We start from the raw sequence: 20822 nt of genomic DNA, 5'->3' as shown, positions 1-20822 counted from the left end.
AGTCAGAGATCTAATATTTCAAAATATAAATGGAATGGATATGGAATCTTATAGTACCAAATGCAAACAATATTTTGAGATCAATGGGGGACAATTTGCATGTTTGCTGCGGGTTGCCTTTGGAACTAATTATATTTAGAAACAGACTCCCATATATCAATCAAGTCTAGAATTCTGGGAAAAACCAATTGTTTTAAGTAGAATAACATTGAAAACTCTTCCAGCATTAGAAACTTATACTGTCTCTGACTAGTGAGTTTTTAACAAAAACATCATGTCTAGGCAAACTAATCTTTCAGTCATGGAATAATGATTGTGGGAAGGTTTAAGAAATAAATTGGATTATGATTTATGCAATAGATGGGTTTATGCACTCCACTGCATTCTTAGTAGATTACTAAATAAATTAATAAAAAAATGACAAAATTCTTTTGACACAAAAATGACAAAAAAGATTACACTATTGTGATGATGATATCAAATAACATCTCCCAATCCATTTTGTGTAATAGTCTCTTCTGCTGTGGTTTTTCAGTTGACCAAACAACCAGTTTTTTACATTGTCTGAGGTAACAGAATATCTAGTTAATTATTCATCATTTTTCCTTTGTGAAACAGTTTTCTGGATTTGTACACTATTGGTTGTAATAAATATTCATTCCTACAGTATACCCTTTATCACTGCGAATGTCAGTTTTACTTCATAATGTAAATTGTGCTTCTGTGACAACATTTAGTTGTTAGTAAGGTATGGTTAAGGTTCAGAATAGATACATATGTTGATCTCTTTATAGATGAAGATCAATGGAATTTGTGCTATGTAAATTTATGCAAGATTTGTGTTAATGTTTAATATCTTTGGTTAATATTTTATTTTGTTAGTTTTGCTGCATTATTGTTTTTATATAAAATGGATTAGTTTTATTTTTTTTTTTTGGAATTAGGATTTAATGTTAAAAAATGTATACAGTAGGAGAGTTTTGAAAAAGATGTCTATGAATTTGATGAAATTTAGATTTATATTAGTTGAAAGAGAAAGAGTCACAAGGGTATAAATCTGAAGGGTTGACATTCATAATAATGAAGAATTATTTAAGATCTAAAGAAAGGTGTTCTGAATAAAAAGGTTTTTGAAGTAAGAGAGGTCTGTTCTCTTTCTTTTTTTTATTTAGTAGGAGCCTAGTAAGAAAGGAAGCAATTCATACTATTATGCAATTCTCTTTTTATTATGAGCTGGCATGATGTTCAAAATAGCAAAGAAATGGTTTAATGTTTAAAACAGATTATTTTTAAAAATCAAATCATAATAATATGCCGTATTGAAACATATGAATGATACTGAAGACAATAATGTAAAGTTTAAAAATACCTGTAAATTTTTATGAGCAAATTGTATGTTCATTTGGTTTGTGAATTTCATTTCTGCAACTACAAAGAAAAATAATCATTCATTGAGATTGGCAAACTTTATGTAAGACATTACTATATGTCAGAATAAACATTTACATTTGCATTAATTATAAAGTCTCTTTGTGCAGTTACATTTTTTTTTTTGTATGAACTATATTTTGTGTATCAGGTATTTTATGTAAGAATTCAGTTTGAAAAAAAAATTCTTTGAACTATTTCATATTAAAACATTGAAGATATTAGTATATTTAACGACAAGAACTGAAAAATAAACAATGTAAAAATTTATAGATTTGTCTAAAATTATTGTAGTAAATTTTATGCCTTATTGGTAATAATGGGTTGGAAGTAATTGTTGGTGATTAAGAGTTGAGGTGTAATAAATATTTTAAAAGGTGGCTCAAACCCTAAACAAACGTATAAGTTATGGCAGAGGATTGACACCATGATTAGAAAAAAAATTGTAATTCACTTTAGGCATTACTTTGCACTTTTTATAGGGAAATTTACATAGAACTAGCAGTAAATGATGTTAAAGAACAATTTAGATCCAGAGTAACAGTGCATAGTGAAAAGATAAAGATGTTATGGTTTGCCAATAATATAGTAATTCTTGTTGAGAGTAAAAAAGATTTAGAAGAAACAGTGAATGACATGGATGAAATCCTATGCAAGAAATACCGCTTGAAAATGAACAAGAACAAAAAGAAAGTAATGAAATATAGTAGAAATAATGTAGATGGACCAGTGAATATAAAAATAGGAAGAGAAAAGATTTTGGAGGTAGAAGAATTTTGTTATTTAGGAAGTAGAATTACTAAAGATGGACGAAGCAGGAGTGGTAAAAAATGCCGAATAGCACAGGCGAAATGAACTTTCAGTCAAAAATATAATTTTTACATCAAAAATTAATTTAAACGTTAGGAAAACATTTTTGAAAGTATATGTTTGGAACGTAGCTTTATATGGAATTGAAACTTGGACAATTGGAGTACCTGAGAAGAAAAGATTAGAAACTTTTGAAATGTGGTGCTATAGGAGAATATTAAAAATCAGATGGTAGATAAAGTGACAAATGAAGAGGTGTTGCGGCAAATTGATGAAGAGAGAAGCATTGGAAAAATATAGTTAAAAGAAGAGACGGACTTATAGGCCACATATTAAGGCATCCTAGAATAGTCACTTTAATATTGGAGAGATGTACGTGGGAAAAATTGTGCAAGTAGGCGACGTTTGGAGTATGTAAAACAAATTGTTAGGGATGTAGGATGTAAGGGTGTACCAAAATGAAAGAACTGGCACTAGATAGGGAATCTTGGAGAGCTGTATCAAACCAGTCAAATGACTGAAGACAAAAAAAAATAAGATATTACAACAGATTACTAATAGCATTAGATTGAATAAGTAGAAGCAGGCTTGGATTGGTTAAATTAGAAATTTTAAACCCATTTCATTGTCATAAGTATTGAATCATTGTTTTGTTGAGGTAAGAAAGAGAACAATATTTTCATTTTTATTTCGCTTACACATTCAACCATTATGAGTCAAGTCAGAGTATGAAGCTGAAAAAATTCTTATGTATCCTTGAAATGTCATAAAAAAGTGAATTGTGCTTTAACACTACCTATAAGATAAACCATACGTTTTGCTGCAATAGAATAAATGTAGATTTATATAATTCTGTTTCATTATTTTATATGTTTGCTCAATACTTTTTCTCCATACACAATGAAACAATAAAAAGTGGATTTTAATGTAACAATTAAATGAGTATTGTGGTGAGTATTATTATGTTAGTGCTTTATTAGCATCTTAATTTTAATGAGTAGAAAATTGTACCATTATTTTTGACTTCTTTATTTAGATATATATTTTTTCTTACAGAATTTGAATTAGATAAAGAAGATGAGCGCCTTGGAATGTTGGTTATGGAGTCATTGACTGTTTTACTTAATGGAAATGCCAACAATGCTAATGTACTACGAGAATGTGGTGGTGCTCGGTGTGCTCATAATTTGGTTCCTTTTATTGATTGTAGAGCCCAGGCATTAGGTTTGTTTATTGTCCAATGTAATCTTATATATTTATAATCATTTTTTGTATGTGTTATATTTTTAGTATTTTTTATTTCTCTTAGTTGCAGGTTTTGTTTATATTTATTTATTTTATTTGAGCCGTTCTTCAGAGATAAATTGATTGACTCTGAAAAAAAAATTATATGTGTATTCAATGATAATTTTTAAAATAAGTTAAAATAAGAACTGCTTATATATATATTAACTGATACTCTGATTGCAACCAGTTGGGATTATGGTGTCTGTGATGCTATCACAGACATATATGCAGTATGTCTGTGATGCTGTCAGTTAGCTTCAAGCCTATGATTCTGTAATTATTATTTTTCAGCAGCATTTCATTAACCATGCTTGCTAATCTAACTGATTATGGTTTCAAAAAACATCTGTGTACCTGAAAAGACAGAATGTGGATAATGAAGCAAGATCTACATGCCTATCTACCATTATCAACATATTTTGGGGTGGTAAGGTACATTACTCAAAATATGACAAAGTAGTTGAAAACTTTGTGGAAGATATAACTATCCTCAAAAAAATACCAATCATACAGCACTGGCTTTCATCTTTACATGAAATTAAAGGAATTTTTGAGCAGAAAGTGCATGCAGACTAAATATAAACATCCACTAAACTGTTACTGATTGGTTCAGGGAATAGAAGTAGAGATCTGCAGTGAGGGGGCTTGTCATGCTCATCTCATGCTTATTAATATGAATGCATATGTGTACGTACATATGCATGTGAGTTTAATAGTATTATGTATCTGTATTTATTTATTCAAGATAGTTAAGTTGTTTCCTGTAAATATTACATTGAATTTTTATCAGACAAAACATGCTTGTATATTTTTAATAGAATATAACTTTTATTTTTCCAATTCTTTTCATTCATTACCATTAAGTAAAATTTTGTTGAGATGCTGTTCTGAAATTTACAAAGAATTGCTCAAAATAAATGAATACAGCAGGTATACAGGCCAGAGCTTCAGCATTCCTTCTCAGAAATAGTGTATGGATTATAAAAGTCTGGATGACATATCAGATGAGTGGATACTACATGAAAAGAAATCAAGCACTCATTGCAATTTGTACTTGTATTGTTTCCTTTGAATTGATGTTCATACATCTAAGTAAGTCATTCTCCTGTGTTAGCAGCAGCAAGCATGTTTTGAAGTTTATTGGTAAATTAACTCTACGTATTTTTTTTTTCAATTGATTTCTCTCCAATTAAATTTTTGTATTTGGACAAATATTTTTGTCAGATTTGTTAAAGCAATATTTTATTAAATATTCCAGTTGGCTTTTCAGTATTTTATTAAACTTTTCATTAGCGCATATATTTCCATATTAAAAATTTATCAGTAGTACAAGTGAGTTGGTGTTGTTTTCACATAATTTCAAGGAATAGGATAGTGATTAATGTTGTAGAAAAGCTTCTTTTTCAATCAAGCATTTATTATTAATAAACTTTACTACATTGCTCATTTTCTTGTTTTCTAATATGTATTAACCTTTTTTTTTTTAATTTACACATTCCATATTTTTGTTTATTTGTTTTGGTTTCATAAAAGATTATGTTCAATAAATTTTTCTTGTTAAACAAAATTTTATTTTTGCAGGTAGATCAATTAAAAATATGGTTTGATACTTTAATAAGTTTTCTTTTGAAATCAGATTGTTTTATACATTTATTTATTTGTTTGTGTATTATAAGTAATTTCTTGTTTAGGAATTGTTAGAGAGTTGATATTAAGTTCTGGTGGTGAGGATGACATGGCTACTTTGTTGGGAATGATGCATTCAGCTCCTGCATCATCTCTCACCCTTAAGGGTCACATTCTTAAGGTATGTCATTTACCTTTGGTATATTGTTATTAATAATTATTTAATTTTTTTTTAAGAAACAGATCATTTAATTGACTAGCAATTATGGCTATTTAGAATTACTAATCATGGCATTTAATTTTATAACTTTTTTTTATATTATGGGTATTAGATGAAAATTCTTGTCCTTACAGTTCTGAAGAAAATTTCTTAAAAGTTTTTCTGACATCAGAAAGTATAAATCTATATTTTATTCATAAATCTTAAGCGAGATTAATTAATGTAAAATAATTATATTTTAATTTTTTATTCTGTAAGATTCTGTATATGGTTTGTTTTAGTCACTACTAATGTGCCTTCGTGAGAGCCACCGGACAAGGACTGTGTTCAGGAAAGTTGGAGGTTTTGTTTATGTGATGAGTGTTTTGGTGTCCATGGAAGGATGCTTGCACAGAGGAACACCTACACCTCCTTGGGATAATATACCTTTAATCCAGATTTTTTGCTTGTTACATACTGTGTTCAATACAATCACTGTGGCCATGAGATTTGAACCAGCTAATGCAAAATTCTTTCACCAAGAAGTTAGTATATTTATTATTTATATACAGTAATGTTATTTGTTGATCTTTTACAAATATTTCTACAAAAACAAGAACTCTCTCCATCAACTTACCCAGACTTTATGCTATCTGCCACTGTTTGAGTTAATTAATGATTAGCATCAGAAAAATGAAATTATAATTTTTTACATTCAGACTTTTTGAAGTCCATAGACATTTAGTATTTAGTTTAGATCTATGGATATCAAATAAATATTGCATAGTAGCTCAGACTGTAACTCGACAGCCATACTGAATGGTCACAGTTCAATTTTTGGCATATCCTAGTTATTGTTTCAAAATATCTTCCAGTTTGTTTTACTAGAAGGTGAAAAATCTGTGTGTTTTAACAGAACTGTTAAAATATATGCTCATACAAATTTTGGGATTTTACATATTAAAGAAGAAAAAAGTTATAATTGTTTAATCTCTCCATCAGTAGGTGATTTGCATTTACTGCAATCAACTTTGTTGCAACAGCTTCTCTATGATGCTCTGAGATTCAAATTCAAATTCAGTCAGAGTTTGATTGGTTTTAGTTTGTTACCAGTGCATTTCATATATAAAAGTCTAACCACTGAACTATAATTGTTCTAATAACCTATTCCATACTTGAATAATAATAGTAAAATTCCTTACAGTGAACCAGGTTTGCAGCTGTAAACAGTAGAGAGCTGAATATGAATACGTGATTATTGAAATGAGAAGATGCTTCTTCTGTGGCTTGTAAAACAGTTGTTTCTTACTCATGTTGTGTTTTTGTTTCTTGTAGAAAAAAATAGTTTTGTTTTTGGATTTCCCCCAAATATGACAATGGTTAATTTAATTACTTTACATTATAATTTAACAATTATTATATATAATTATTATTAGAAGATTGTTTTTTGATGCCAGTCATCAGTGACAAGGCAGAATGGATTGTAAAATTGTGCATTTTATTATTTTTTAAATTAGCTTTCATTTTATTTTATTAATGCATGTGATTATAATTAACTATTAGCAAAATAATTTTTTGTGCATCTGATATTAATACTAGGGATAGGACTAAGTGGAAGAGGAAAAAGTGGCAAAAATCAGTAAGCGATATGTGGTAAAGTTGTTCTTTTTCCCATTTGTAAAACCTTTTTAACGTAAGTTGTAATTTAATTGTAGTTTTGTATTAAATATTTAAAACCAAGAGTTAAAATAATGAAGCAACAATAGGGCTTGCTGTAGTTTTAATAAAATAGTTAATTTTAATCTTGTAAATTACACTTTTATTTGTTATTTCTAAAAAAAATTTTCTGTTTTTGTTTGTTTAGATCTGTTCAACAAGCTTGTGTGATACATTACGTTTATTAGGTTGCTTTTCTTCCTTAACTAAACTTGAAGAGAATGAAGAAGTTATTACATCACCCAGAGAAGAAAATACATTCCATAACCTCTTTACTGGCAACGTTTTGGAACCTTGGTATGTTGTTTAAAGAAAAAAAAAAAATTGTCTTCATTTTTGTAGTTTTATATATGAGAATTTTTATTGAAATGATAGTTTTTGTTTAATTAAAAAATAAGATTCCTTTTTTACCTTTTGTAGTTTATATTAATTTTTGCTATTGGCCAATCTAAAAATCAGTAAGCTAGAATTAAACTTTGTAAGTGGTAGTTGATTTATAAAATTTTAAGTTTTATTTACACTCTAACACTAATTTGTTATCATAATAATAATTTAAAAAATTTTTAAATATTCTCAAAAGAGTGAAATTAAAACAAAATTTAAATGTTAAACACAAAGGCATTTTTAAGAAGAAAAAACAGTACTAAAGGATATTATCAAAAAAGGAAGAAGTAAAATTCATTTATTGGTTCATATCAGTTATTACAAATCTCTAAAATAGATATTTTCCCATTGAACTACTTTTTGAGTATATAAAATTACATTTATTTATTTATTTTTCTAATTTGTGTTAAATTATGTGTTATGAAGTTGTCTGAATTATTGCTCCAAGATTTATAAAGAATTTTTGGTATTCAGGAAAAAAATTATTTTCTTGCAAATATTTTAAGTTTTTATTTTATATATACAATTTAAAAAAATTCCTTACATGTGTTTTATTGTTTCAGTTTACCAGAGCATATACCAGCAGAACTTTCATATGCTTGTCTAGTCATACGAATGCTTTATGATGTTGCATTAGATACTTATGATAAATCAACTGTAACTACGGTTGTTTCCTTTAAATCACCATCGCACAAACGTAATTTGGAGGTTTGTTAATCAAAGTCATTAAAGTAATGTACAAACATACCAGCTACATTTGTTATTATTTTCTTAAAAATAAATAGTACTCACTGATCAGATTTGAGCCAATGGAATATACTTGAGTGAATATCCTGATGTTTATAAAGTTTGTAACTACTTCCTAAGCAGTTCTTAAGAAAAAGGTTCTATTCATGAATTTATTCCATATATAAGGAAAGAATTTGCCTTTAGCCCATCAAATGTTAGTGGAAAATAAGAATGATAACATTCCTTTATAGGCAGTGAATTTAAAAAACTTTATTTAAAAATACTTTTTTTATTTTAATCTTCTGAATACAGTGACCTCTGGAAAACCTCCTGCATTTGGGCAATAATCTGTATGGAGAGGTTCTTTAGGAACTAAAGAATGTTGTATATTTTACTATATGTTTGACCTCCCGCAGTATTCTCTTGACCAGAAGTGGACAACAAAATTCAAGTGTTTTGTGAAATCTACTTCTTAGTTTATATAATCAGCTGCTAAAAATGGGCTGCTTGTATGCTAAATTTATTGAATCATAAAGGAAAAGCAGTAACTTGTTCATTTTACTTAAAATTATATTAATGAGATATTAATAATCAGCTTCTTTGTACAAAAAGAATTATTAAATTGTAGGATTGGAGCAATACCAATCCAATGGCAAAATTGGATTCTATATCAATATCAGTATAAAGTTTTAAAACTAATTCTATAGTACTGATACCAAGGAGATGACTATTTTTTTCATCTCTTCTCTTTTAATAATGATCACCACTTGTTCTTCATTGCTTGATAAAAGGAAGGCTTAAAAAATAACAAAAATATATCAAAATTGTGCACTAACATATGTTTTTTTATGTTGAAACGTGTAAAGGATTTAAGTGTTTTTGTTGCTCTGTGAAATGCACATGTACCACAGTTACTTGATTGTCAGTTGATTGTTAATAAATTGTTATTACTTGATTTAATAAAACGGTAATAACTGTTCTTTTGTTTTGTGATTCTACTAATGAAACTTAAAATGGGTGTAGTTCTTTCCTAGTGGATAAACAATTTTGAATAAGATATCAATTTTGCAATGGAAAGTAGTAGGTGTGGAAGACAGAAAATTGGTTCAGTCTGTTATCAGTGAGTTTGAAGAATGACTTTGGGCTTGAGGCCTTATTTATAAGATTTGATCAGTATTGTATTACCTTTCATCTCAAAAAACAACTCAAATTTGTTCTGAGAAACGTCCATAATCTCACTTCCTCTCTTTTAATTCACTCATGCACATGCAGATGTGTGTATATGTGGAGAATTGTACATACAATTTTTGCAAGGATCTTGTATTAAGATTTGTGTTTACATCTGTTTAAAATTCAAGAGCTAAAACCTTATGACATTGAAAATTGGATTACTTTTGCTCAAGAATTTTTATTGTGTTAGGACAAAGATGTATTTATTGATCAGTTATAGTATTGATCAGTTGAGTATTTATTGATCAGTTATAGATGACTGCTGAGTTCATTTTCGATTAACTGTTTCATAAATAAACAAAATGATTGATATTGGTGGAGTGAATATGCTAAGTAATTAATTGCATGAACAACTGCCACATAGTGAAGAAGTGACTATGTGAGTGGGCTGTGTCATCAGTTGGTATAATAGGCCAATTTTTTTCTGAAGATGAAGAAAGATATTTATTTATTAAGGGTTCTATTTAGAAAGGGTATGCACACATGATTTAAATAGTTCTTCCTGAATCAAACAGCACTCTATCATCATGTTAATTAGTTCCAATAAGATTTAGCTACCATTCTACAGATTCAATGAATACATCATGGTTAGTTATTAGCAGTAGACTTATTTCTCATGATGATAATATGCTATGGCTGATAACATCTTCCAGTCTGGCTGTGTTTGACTTCTTTCTAAGGAGACAATTGAAAAGTAATGTTTATGCAAGCAACCCACAAGATATTGGTATTTTAAAACAAAAAATTAGGAAAGAAATCTTGAACATATCATGAGATATGTTGTGCAGTGCTATGCATGATCTGTGTTGTTGATGTGAAGAGTGTTTACATCAGAATGGAAAACATTTGACAGGTGTCTTATTTAAAAAGTAAAATGCATTACAATATTTTTATGTATTTATTTTTTTTGCAAGCCCATGTAGCAGAAACGATAAGACATCTGTCTCTAGAACTGGTTAACCTTTATTTATTGAAATGATTAATAACTGTAATATATTCTAATGTTTTGTTGTTTAAATTAATTATTATTAATGGTTTTTTTTCTATTAACATTTGAGTATGTCACCTTTTTAGACACAACGTTCATTAGAATCTCCTGGATCTGGGCGCCGTGTTAATTCTTTGAATTTAACTCCACCTTTACCTGATCCAGTTGTAGTCCATGCAGGAGTTGTTATTGCTATATTGCATCTGCTGCCTTCTATTCAGCATTCAATACAGACACAAGTAAGTCTCAGTAGATACCATTAAAATATAAGTCACAAGTATATTAACAGTAATTTAGACATTCTAGATGAAATCAAATGATCCATATTCAGAAGCTGTACAAAATTTTATAAAAATTGGTTAATCTATTCTGAATATAAGGCTCAACAATAACTGATAAAGAAAAGCAAAAAACTTTGAAAAACCTGTGAATGAAATTGACCAAATATTTAACCAAGATTAACTTAAGTAATGCAGTAGAATCATCCAAGTAGAACAAGAATGTGACAAAGAAATAATAAAAAATAAAAAAGATTTTATGTTTCAATTTTTTTTTTTGAGTTTTATTAAGACCAAATACCATTAGATATTATCCCAGTTACTTTAGGGGTATAAAATTATGGGGAAAAAATTTACTTACCTGGAGTGAACACTTTTGAGACACAAGATCCCTGTATCTCGTTGCTCTTCTCCTTGATTGTTAATTACCAAAATTAAATGGCATTAATGCTACATGTACAGAAATAATTTTGCCGAATTCATTCAAATTGGTTCTTCCAATCTGAGATATTTAGCAAAAATCAGGCCAGTGAATATACATGTTTACATATGCATATCCTTCTGCACTTTTTCGTTGCTAAAATGTGTGTTTTTTTTTTTTATTAGAGGAGGTTTATGAAACATTAAAATCTGAAAAAACACTGACTTGCAAAATTTGACCAATTAGCATACTTTTACATGCATTGTACACCATATAGCTGGGAAAATAAAAAAAAGCAGGGAAGGGAAGGTAATAAACCTAAATATTAATATAGGAGAACCAATTATACAGGGTATCTGGACTAAAGGTATTCAAAAGTAATGGTCTATATTAAGAAAACCTCTGTTGTAATCTCTTGAATGTAGGCTTAATCTACAGGAAATATCTCCCAAGATTTTTTTCTATATATTGTCAAGGTCAGTGGAATATGCATGCGCAGGCAAGTCGACTCAGACTGCAGTTGTAGTCAATCGAGATGTGGACTCCACAACAAAAGGTCCAGTGGTGCATGCTTTGGTTAGCAGAGTTGTAATCAGTTAGCTTGTTCAGTGTACGAACTGAATGGAATATTGATCCTACATCCAAGTCTATTCATCAGTGGGATACAACTTTAAGAGAGACTGGCAGCTTGGTTTCAGAAACCGGAAATCATCCAAAAGTTTCAATTAGTGATGAGACTGTGGATCGTGTATGTGAGATGCATTCACTGCCAGTTCTGGAAAGTCAAGTAGACGAGCTAATTAAGAACAGCAAATTCTTTGTTCCACTTTTTATGACATTGTTCGTAAGCATTTCCGTTTGTGACAACTCTGGAAGTACAAGTACAACTCCTTCAGATACAAGGTACAACTACTTCCATCACATTAAATAGATAATCGCCACCTACTATATCAGTTTGATGCAGTGCTAATGCACCATGTCAAAAACAAAACTATTTATCTTGATACATTGTTATGTAGTGATAAGGCAACTTTTCATATGAGCAGGAAAGTTAACAGATGCAATTGTTGTATTTTGGAGTTTTGAAAACCACCATACAATAATAAAAAAAAAAAGGACATACCTAAAGCTTATTTTTGGTTAAGACTGTACAAAAATGGCATCATCAATCTTTTTTTTTCTTATGAAGCTGACTGTGTCAGGACACATGTACCTCAGATGCTTGAAAACTTAGCTGTTTTAAGATTCCTGCAGGCTTCAATATCCAACAAGATGGTGCTTATTACACTCTCATCGAGATGTTATCATGTTACCAGGTTATTTTATATTCATGTGTAAATATTTTTCACTATGAGGTAAATAGTAGTTAAGCTATAGCTTTGGCTTTCTGACCCAAGAGTTGTTATTAAGATCAGACAGTCTAGTTTGAAATTTACACTAAAGATGTCCCTTACTGTAATAACGCTATTATTTTACTGTAAAACAATTATGCTATTAGTTTGAGTATTTATTTGTTTACAGTACTGAGTTTTTGGTAGGTATAAAAGAAAAAAAAAAACTTTCCCCATATATTGGATCGGATGAGGTCTAATTACATGGCCACCTAGAGCTCCAGATATCCTTTCTTTGGACTTTTTTGCTTAGGGATTTATTAAACGTTTTGTGTATCAAAATAAATTTGAGGTTTGGATGATTTAAAACAGAGAATATTTGAAGCTGTTGGTCTTATAATGCTCCAGATGTTCCTAAACACCTGGCAAGAGTTAGATTATTGTCTAGACCTTTGCCAAGCTGCAACAGGTGCACACATTGAACTTGACTAACCTATATTAAAACTTAGTGAATTGCTGTGTTTATTAAAAAAATATATATATCTTTATTAAATTATATTAACAAGTTTTGTTAATATAAGCTGTTACTTTTAGGTACCTTCAGCCCGAACACCATGTATAATAAGTTACAAAATTTTATTTTTAGGTAGTTAAACTGCAAAGGATGGGCAAAGAAGGTGGGCAAAGTGTCACAAGCTAGTAGGACTCTCATACAAAAGGAGTATGCTGCTAGTGTCAAATATAGGTTAAGAAAATGGGAAAAAATTATTTTAAGATATTTATACAGAATGTAGCAGCTTTTCATAACAGTAAAAGTTAAAACAGTATTAGCAAATTTAGATGATTTTTTAAATAAATTCTAAAAATTAGATGGCGTATTGAAATATGCCATTGAGAGGTTTTAAGATGGAAAACTTGTTTGTGACAGAATATTGTGGAAAAGAATAAAGGTCAATGGACTTGATGTTAAGGTGTCTATGATTGTTTTTTATTTTTAATTTTAGAGTAGAAATAGTTCACAGAGTAGAAAGGAAACAAGAACTGCATGAAACGTGTAGAATGAAAGTTTTCAAAGAAAAAAAACAGTTTAATGTTTTTTGTCAACATAGTAAACATGAATTTATACTCAATTTAAAAACCACCAATAGCTAAAGCTGGAATCACAATGCAACAAGAACAGTGCTAGTTATGTGTAAAAGCTACCCTGTACTTGTTAAAAATGTGTTTTTATGTAAAAAAAGATCCTTTTTTTGGGTTCATCTTAATATTATTATTATCATTATTACATCTTTTTTTAAAAATTCCTCTGTTTTAATGGTGTTTTTTTTTTTTTTTATAATTTAAGAACAAGTTTAATTTTTGTTATTTTTTTTTTTGTATTTTTGAATATTCTAATAAAACTTTGAAATAAAATGGTGGAAAATTTTCACAAAAGTGATTTATCTTTTTTTCTGTAACTTGGTTGTTTAACATTAAGATTTGTAATCTGTTATCTTTAGGAATTTTGGGGATAAAACGTGATTGTCCAGCATTGCTTTCTAATAGTTTTTCTGTTGATAATAATATTTTTGGTTTTCAGTTTAATGAGTTTTTTATGCGTGTTAAATAAGTTTATAATTTGATCTTTTTATTTGTTTGAAATAGTCTTTTATTTATTTAAAGAAAACTGTGTTTGCTCACCATAGTTATTTTTATTTATTGTTACAATACTTTTACAGCTTTCACTGACACTTCAGCTATACACAGCAGAAGTGATAAAATCATTAGTTCGTAGTGAACGTAACCAGCAATTAATGTGTGAAGCAGGACTACCTGGCCAGTTACTTTGTGTTGGCGAAATTCCTTTAGAAGATGAGACACACCCACTACATCCACCTCTTCAATACATGCTTGAAAGACTTGCTACACAAACTCTTGAAGCTAAAGATCTAAGGTATAATAAATTTATCAACTGCTTTCTATAATTTTTCTTTTGTTTAAATTTACTTTTAGAATTTATTTATATTTTGTAGTAAGTAGTTTGATTTATGTGTGATTATCAGAAATACATAAATATGTAAATATTGTGAAATTTATCAGTGTAATCTAATCGCTTAAATATGGTACTGTAATCTTGGTTTGACAGTTTTCTGAATTGTAAAAAGTCCCAATCTTGAAAAAAAGACAGCATATTTACTGCACGATAAAATAACACCAGGTTATTTTATATTCATTTGTACATATTTTTCACTATGAGGTAAATAGTAGTTAAGCTATAGTTTTGGCTTTCTGACCCAAGAGTTGTTATTAAGATCAGACAGTCTAGTTTGAAATTTACACTAAAGATGTACGTTACTGTAATAATGCTATTATTTTACTGTAAAAAAATTATGCTATTAGTTTGAGTATTTATTTGTTTACAATATTGAGTTTTTGGTAGGTATAAAAGAAAAAAAAATGTACAAATTCTGATGACGTTGTAATTTGTAATTTGTTTTAGAGAGTTTTTGCGACTTGGCTCACCTTTGTGCTGTCAAGCAATGGATACTATACTCCATCATCCAAGCAGAAGACCAGGTGGACCTGTACCATTAACTAGGATAAAAACTCTTGTTTCTATGACTACACCTCGTTCTCAAAATAATAACCCATTACCACCTTTTGTTGAAATGGATATGTCTGCTGAAGGGTAAGTATAATTTCATTCAGATATTTGTCATTTATTAAATTTGAATAAAACTTAAATGTAACAAATTCATTTGATTTTTATGTTTGTTTATCAGAATGTTTTTGTTTTTTAAGATTGAGAATTCTTAGAATATTACTGACTTGTTTGATGAATTATTAAACAGTAATAGTTTAAACTATTACTGTTTAATATTATAATCTGGTTTTGGGATTGCATACAATCTGTCAATCAAAATTTTTGGCCTATCTAAGATAATTATCTAAATAGCTATAAATGGAGTTATTTTTATGACTGAATATTATAGATTTTACTGTTGTTATTCTATAAAGAATTTACTTACTTCAGAAACATTTACGGAATAAAGTATGAAGGAGAGAATGGGTAAAGTAAAAAAAAAGGAATTATTCTTGAAATCTGCTTATTAACAATTAAGTAGCATATACAGAAGAAAAGTATGAACAGCAATGAGAAAATGGATGGCACACAAATTACAGAAATGGTCAAAGAAATGTTTGAAAATTGTGAAACACAGTAAGAGCCTTGATGGGAGATAATGAAAGTCTTATGGATAATGAAAGTCTCAAACTGGTTTTGGACAAGGTAATGTATTTTTTATCATTTTTATGATTGAGATCCATAAGGAAGTGAAGAGAAAATAAGCAAAGAAACAAAAACTCATTTATTTTGTAGTGACACTGTTTTGGGAGAAAAGGAAGGGAGGTATCATCCATCATTCCATTTAAGTGAAAAAAGTTGAGAAATATGGGATGGAATTAAACATAGAGAAATGCAAATCATTGCTAGTGTAAAGAAATAATCAAAATAGAAAAGTCAGGCTGTATATACAAGAAGCATTGAGAATTGTCAAAAGTTTATTTGACAAAAGTATTTAGAGTGCGAAATATCTGACTGTGGGAAGATCAATCAGTAAATTAATAGTAGATTACAGATGGCAGGAGAATTTTTATCAGTATTAGAAGATTAATTAAAAAGGATTAATTTTATAATAAGTATTAATGGGATGCAAATAACACTATATCCATTATTTACTATTAATTTATTCAAACATTTAATGAATCATGCGTGATTTAAGAAGATTAGGTTTTTAACAGGAATGGTTGGAAAGACAAGAAAAAATTGAGTGTGATACACTGAAAAAAAAAGAACACCTTACGCGTAGAGCACTGTAAGAGGATTGAACAGGGCAGACTGTAGAATTTATGGAAATTAATGCAAATCACTTACTTTTTGAATAGTGATCATTTTTATTTAATTAAAACAATTATAAGAACGTGTTATAATTTCAAAACGTTTTCATTCTGTCCTTTATTATAAAGTTTCTGTCATTCAGATTAGAAAACAGAATGAGTGACAAAGGAAAATCTCAAAATTATGAAAGATTTCTTTCCTTGAGTCTTGTAGTAGACTCACTTGATTGATAATTTTTGTTTTACTTAAATTGTAATTGACTTGACTGCCTAATTAAAATTCTTTCCAACATCTTCAATTATATGTTGTGATTTATTCTGCATTGACTTTCCTTACAGTTTTGCTTCACTATAAACTATCTGTTTTCAGATTAGCTAAATTGGATATAATAATAATTTTTTTTTAACATAATTGTCTTAATAAGATTCTGTCACAAGCTTCTCTCTCCTTTAATTCATCGTAAATGTTTTTCATACTTAGCCCACCAGACTTAGAAGCATAATTAGAATAATTTTTTTTAATTTTAAAAGATCTCGTGTGTTCGTTATATTGTAATTTTAATTTTCTTCCCATTTGTCCAATGTATGTAGCATTGCATTTACATTTTATTTTGTATGTACCATTACTATTGTATATATCTTTTCTTCTATGTTGCTATTAAAATATTTTTTAGTGTATTATTTGTATTTATAGCCATTTTTGGCTATAAAAATGACAGAAAATGATCTTTCAAAAATAAATAAAAAAATGATTCAATTGTGCAGTGCATCTAATAAAAGAAGAACATATGTTAAAGGAGATGGAAGAATCAAAAAAAATAATTTACAAATATGTTAAAGGAAGAGAATGAACATTTTTGAAAATCTAGAAATCTTTAAATTAAAAAGTAACAATAAAACGATCATAAATGAACAGATCAGTAATCAAGCGGCTATCCTTTTCAAGAACCTCAATTTATTGAAATCAGGAAATAGATAAATAAAATTAAGATAAGTATAACCATTAATAACAAATAAACAAGAAGAAGGCCAGATAAAGTAGCCCATTAAGCATGGCGTCAAATATAGTGAGGGGCATTGTTAAATGCTATATAAAGATTAACAGAAATAAAAGTATCAGTACAATAAGTTTTGGCAATGCAGTGGTTTCGAAATGCATCAACAAACAAAATATTTGTATGATAAAAGAATGAAGCTCAGAAAGGTAAACAGTATTAAACATAGAAAATTTGTTGTAAGTTGTAGGCTAACTTTTGCATGCATCAGGTACACTCTCAGTCTTAACAGATCACAGTTATTTGGAAATGTTGTTATATCTTCACAAACAATCTTCTGATTTTCAAAATACAAATGGAGAATTTGTTAGTATGATATAAATTCACGATGGCTCCAAACCTGAACAAAAAGAGCAATGTTTGTCAACTATGAGTTTTCGGCAGTTGTGTTCTTAATTTTTAATATTTATCTCTTGTCATTATAGAAGTAATATTGAATTTCTATTAACACTGTAATATTAATAAATAATATGATAATGCATAATACTAATAGTGAGGATGCTTGTATTACCAGAGAAATGTTTATGAAAATGGTATTTGTTATTTATTGTAATAAAAATTTTAATCCTTTAATCATAAAAATAATATTTTTCTCAGGTTTGGCTGCTTGTATTTACCAAGTGTTGCTCCGCAATCACCAGCTGGACCATCTGTTGTAAATGTTGCCTCACTGACAGCACCAGACTCTAGTGTTGTTGGTGGTATTGGATCAGGTACATTTTAATCTTACTCTTTTAAAAATATACCTTAGACAATAGAGATGAAATACATTAGCTTTATAACAAAAGTTTGATTTTTTTATTAACTCTTATAAAAAATATTTTCTTAAGAATATGTCTTGTAATGAAGTTAAATTATGTTTTAAGCTTTTTTTATGGTAAGTTTACAGGAGTAGTAAAAGGTGCTGAGTGGTACGTGTATTTATTTCCAGTTACTTTTTTGTGTTAATGATTTTTAATTAAAAACAGATAAAAATTAGTTTTTTCCAGATGCTGGTTTAATACTGTAGAATAAATTAAATTGTCTAAAGTTACATATAATCTTAATTTTTACAATCTATTAATTGGAAAAAGTCTTGAACAACTGATTTATTCCACTCAACAGTAAGCCTAGGTTAATCAGCAAGGACAGTATCATGACTAGAATATCTTGCTTGATCTGAATCATTACTCATGTTAATGAAATAAAAAATGTACTTTATTAATAGTAAATTTTTTGTGGATCTGTAGCTTCATTAACTAAAGTTAAAATTATTGATCTTATTTTTCTGTTTTATAGTATATCATCATTACCGTCATTGTTGAAGCTATAGTATGAAATTAGGAATTAGTTGTGCATTTGGTCATTTAGGTTTAACTTTATCTATTTCCTTATTGATCAGCATTTGTAACAAAATTTTAAACTTACTTCACTTGAATTTATCCATTTTCTGGATGAAATTTCTTTAAAAGAATCAAAATTCTTAATAAATCTCCCTGTAAAACCTTTCTATTTTTTAAATTAATTCTTTTATTATTTTATTTTATGACATTACATAAAATTAATTTTTGAATTATCTTAAAGGGACTGCTCAGTGTAACTAATTCACTGAAGTTTTATGTGCAGAAATTTTTTGTAGTCAGTTTAATTAAAATTGTTCCATAACAAAGTAAATTAAAATTTAAATCTAGGTAAATAATAACTTTTTGTAAATAAACAATGTTCATATGTCTGCTGCTTTGCATCTAAGAAATTTTTTAACTACTTATTATTTTGTTCATTTAAAGATTTTTTTTTGTATACAGGTGATAGGATTTTTCCACCCCAGACTGGATTAAGTTTTTCAACTTGGATTTGTGTTGAAAGATTTAGTGATCCACGTAATGATCCTCATTGTGTTCGGTTATTAACACTGATAAGAAATTTACATTCTGCTAAGGATGATCATCTGATTTGCCTGGCTGTTGTGTTGTCAGCAAGAGATAAAGCAGTAATTGTTACTACTCAAGAAACTCCTCTTTCTCACAGTAAGTAATAGAGTAACATTTTTTCCCTCTTAGTTATTTTTGTATTATTTAAGGATAAAAGGTAATTTATGATTTGAATGAACAGAAGAGGGAGTCGAAGAGTGAAAGTAGAGGACAGGGATGGATAGAGGTTGCCAGTAATTAAGGCAAAGGTTTATTGCTGACTATAACTACTAGTAAAGATTTATGCTGCTCATGTGTACTTTATTTTGACCAATTTTTTATTTGGCAACTATCAGAGTTAATCATTTTAGTAAGTTTGATTTCAAAAATTAATATCTTTCAGTATCTGTTTAAAATATGAAATTGTCGTTTCTAAAATAATCAAGTTGGAATTAGTTTTTCTAACGTGTTCTCTGCAGTGGTCTTATATAAGAAACCAGTTTTCTTTATTCAGGTGGCTGACTTCCACATCTGAGACAAGTGTTAGTGTAAGTTTATAATACTGTGAGGATTATTTCAGGTTTATTCTACTGCATTAGTGATTCTTCTTAGCTTCTATAAAGGTTTTTATTCTTGTGCACACATGTTATTTTTAACTGTGTTCTTCCAGATTTTTATAGATGATCATTTCTTCAGTTTATGTCTCTTTTTTACATCTTAGGCTGAGAGTATTATTTTATTGTAATAAATATAAGGATTAGTTGTTTTATTTTAATTTTTTTTTTACTTCCCAAATGTAATAATTTAGTTACATTATTCCTTTAAATTTTTAAAAATTATAATTTTAGTGTGTAAATGCTGTTTCTTATAAAATTAAAAAAAAAAATGAATTTTTAAAACAAAATATTTTCTTAGTGTCATTGGAAATAAAATTCGAGATGATGATCTTCATATGAGGTCTGTTAAAAAAATAACCGATTATTTTTAATTACACACCAACAGATATATTTAGTGACATGCGATTGGCAGCATTGTGTTCCGGATAACCTCTGTAACCACATGTTCTTGGATTGTTGATATCTCGTTTAGTGTTTGTGTTACTTGTTTGAGTACATGTTTAAGTGTTAGTAATGATTTTTGTAATGTGCAATTTTTTGATCATTGAACTTAATGTTGTACCTGTAAACCCAGCTTTCGTCTCCTGTTACATCCTTTGCATGAAAAAACATCCTTTGCATCATCGGCTTGCTCAAGGAGTTGCTGGCAATTGTTCACTGGATGTTCTTTCTGCTGTTTGGTCATCAAATGAGAAATAAACTTTGCTGCAACTCAATGCATGTTTAGTTTTTCAGTCAAAGTGTCATGGCATGATCCAATCGAGTTGCTAACCCTTTCTGCAAGTTCTCTGACAGTCAATTGGCTATTTGCATGCATCAGATTGTTGATTTTCTGAATGTGTGTCATCAGTTGAAGTTGAAGGCCTTTTTGGTCAAGAGTCATCTTCAATTGACTGACGACCACTTTTAAATCGTGAAAACCATTCATAGCATTGCGTACAACCCAGAGCGTCATCTC

At 28.8% G+C, this 20822-nt stretch overlaps 2 protein-coding genes across 2 annotated transcripts in view; one reads left to right on the top strand and one right to left on the bottom strand.

Annotated features, from left to right (window-relative positions):
- Positions 1 to 20822, top strand: part of bchs (WD repeat and FYVE domain containing 3 bchs) — a 249612-nt gene that overhangs the window by 57106 nt on the left and 171684 nt on the right. Inside the window, exons 12-21 of the mRNA XM_075360738.1 lie at positions 3295 to 3462; positions 5217 to 5332; positions 5653 to 5895; positions 7215 to 7363; positions 8014 to 8158; positions 10484 to 10636; positions 14146 to 14360; positions 14907 to 15095; positions 17956 to 18071; positions 19143 to 19364. Of these exons, the coding sequence (XP_075216853.1) occupies positions 3295 to 3462; positions 5217 to 5332; positions 5653 to 5895; positions 7215 to 7363; positions 8014 to 8158; positions 10484 to 10636; positions 14146 to 14360; positions 14907 to 15095; positions 17956 to 18071; positions 19143 to 19364 (1716 nt within the window). The remainder of the gene's footprint in view (positions 1 to 3294; positions 3463 to 5216; positions 5333 to 5652; positions 5896 to 7214; positions 7364 to 8013; positions 8159 to 10483; positions 10637 to 14145; positions 14361 to 14906; positions 15096 to 17955; positions 18072 to 19142; positions 19365 to 20822) is intronic.
- Positions 17948 to 20822, bottom strand: part of LOC142322082 (uncharacterized) — a 33120-nt gene continuing 30245 nt past the window's right edge. Inside the window, exon 5 of the mRNA XM_075360737.1 lies at positions 17948 to 18104. Within this exon, the coding sequence (XP_075216852.1) occupies positions 18068 to 18104 (37 nt within the window). The 3' untranslated portion in view covers positions 17948 to 18067. The remainder of the gene's footprint in view (positions 18105 to 20822) is intronic.

Source organism: Lycorma delicatula, chromosome 3, assembly GCF_047948215.1.
Source record: "Lycorma delicatula isolate Av1 chromosome 3, ASM4794821v1, whole genome shotgun sequence".
Taxonomy (NCBI): domain Eukaryota; kingdom Metazoa; phylum Arthropoda; class Insecta; order Hemiptera; family Fulgoridae; genus Lycorma; species Lycorma delicatula.
The sequence above is the reverse complement of the archived record's forward strand: the minus strand, read 5'-3'. Positions and strand labels throughout refer to the sequence as shown.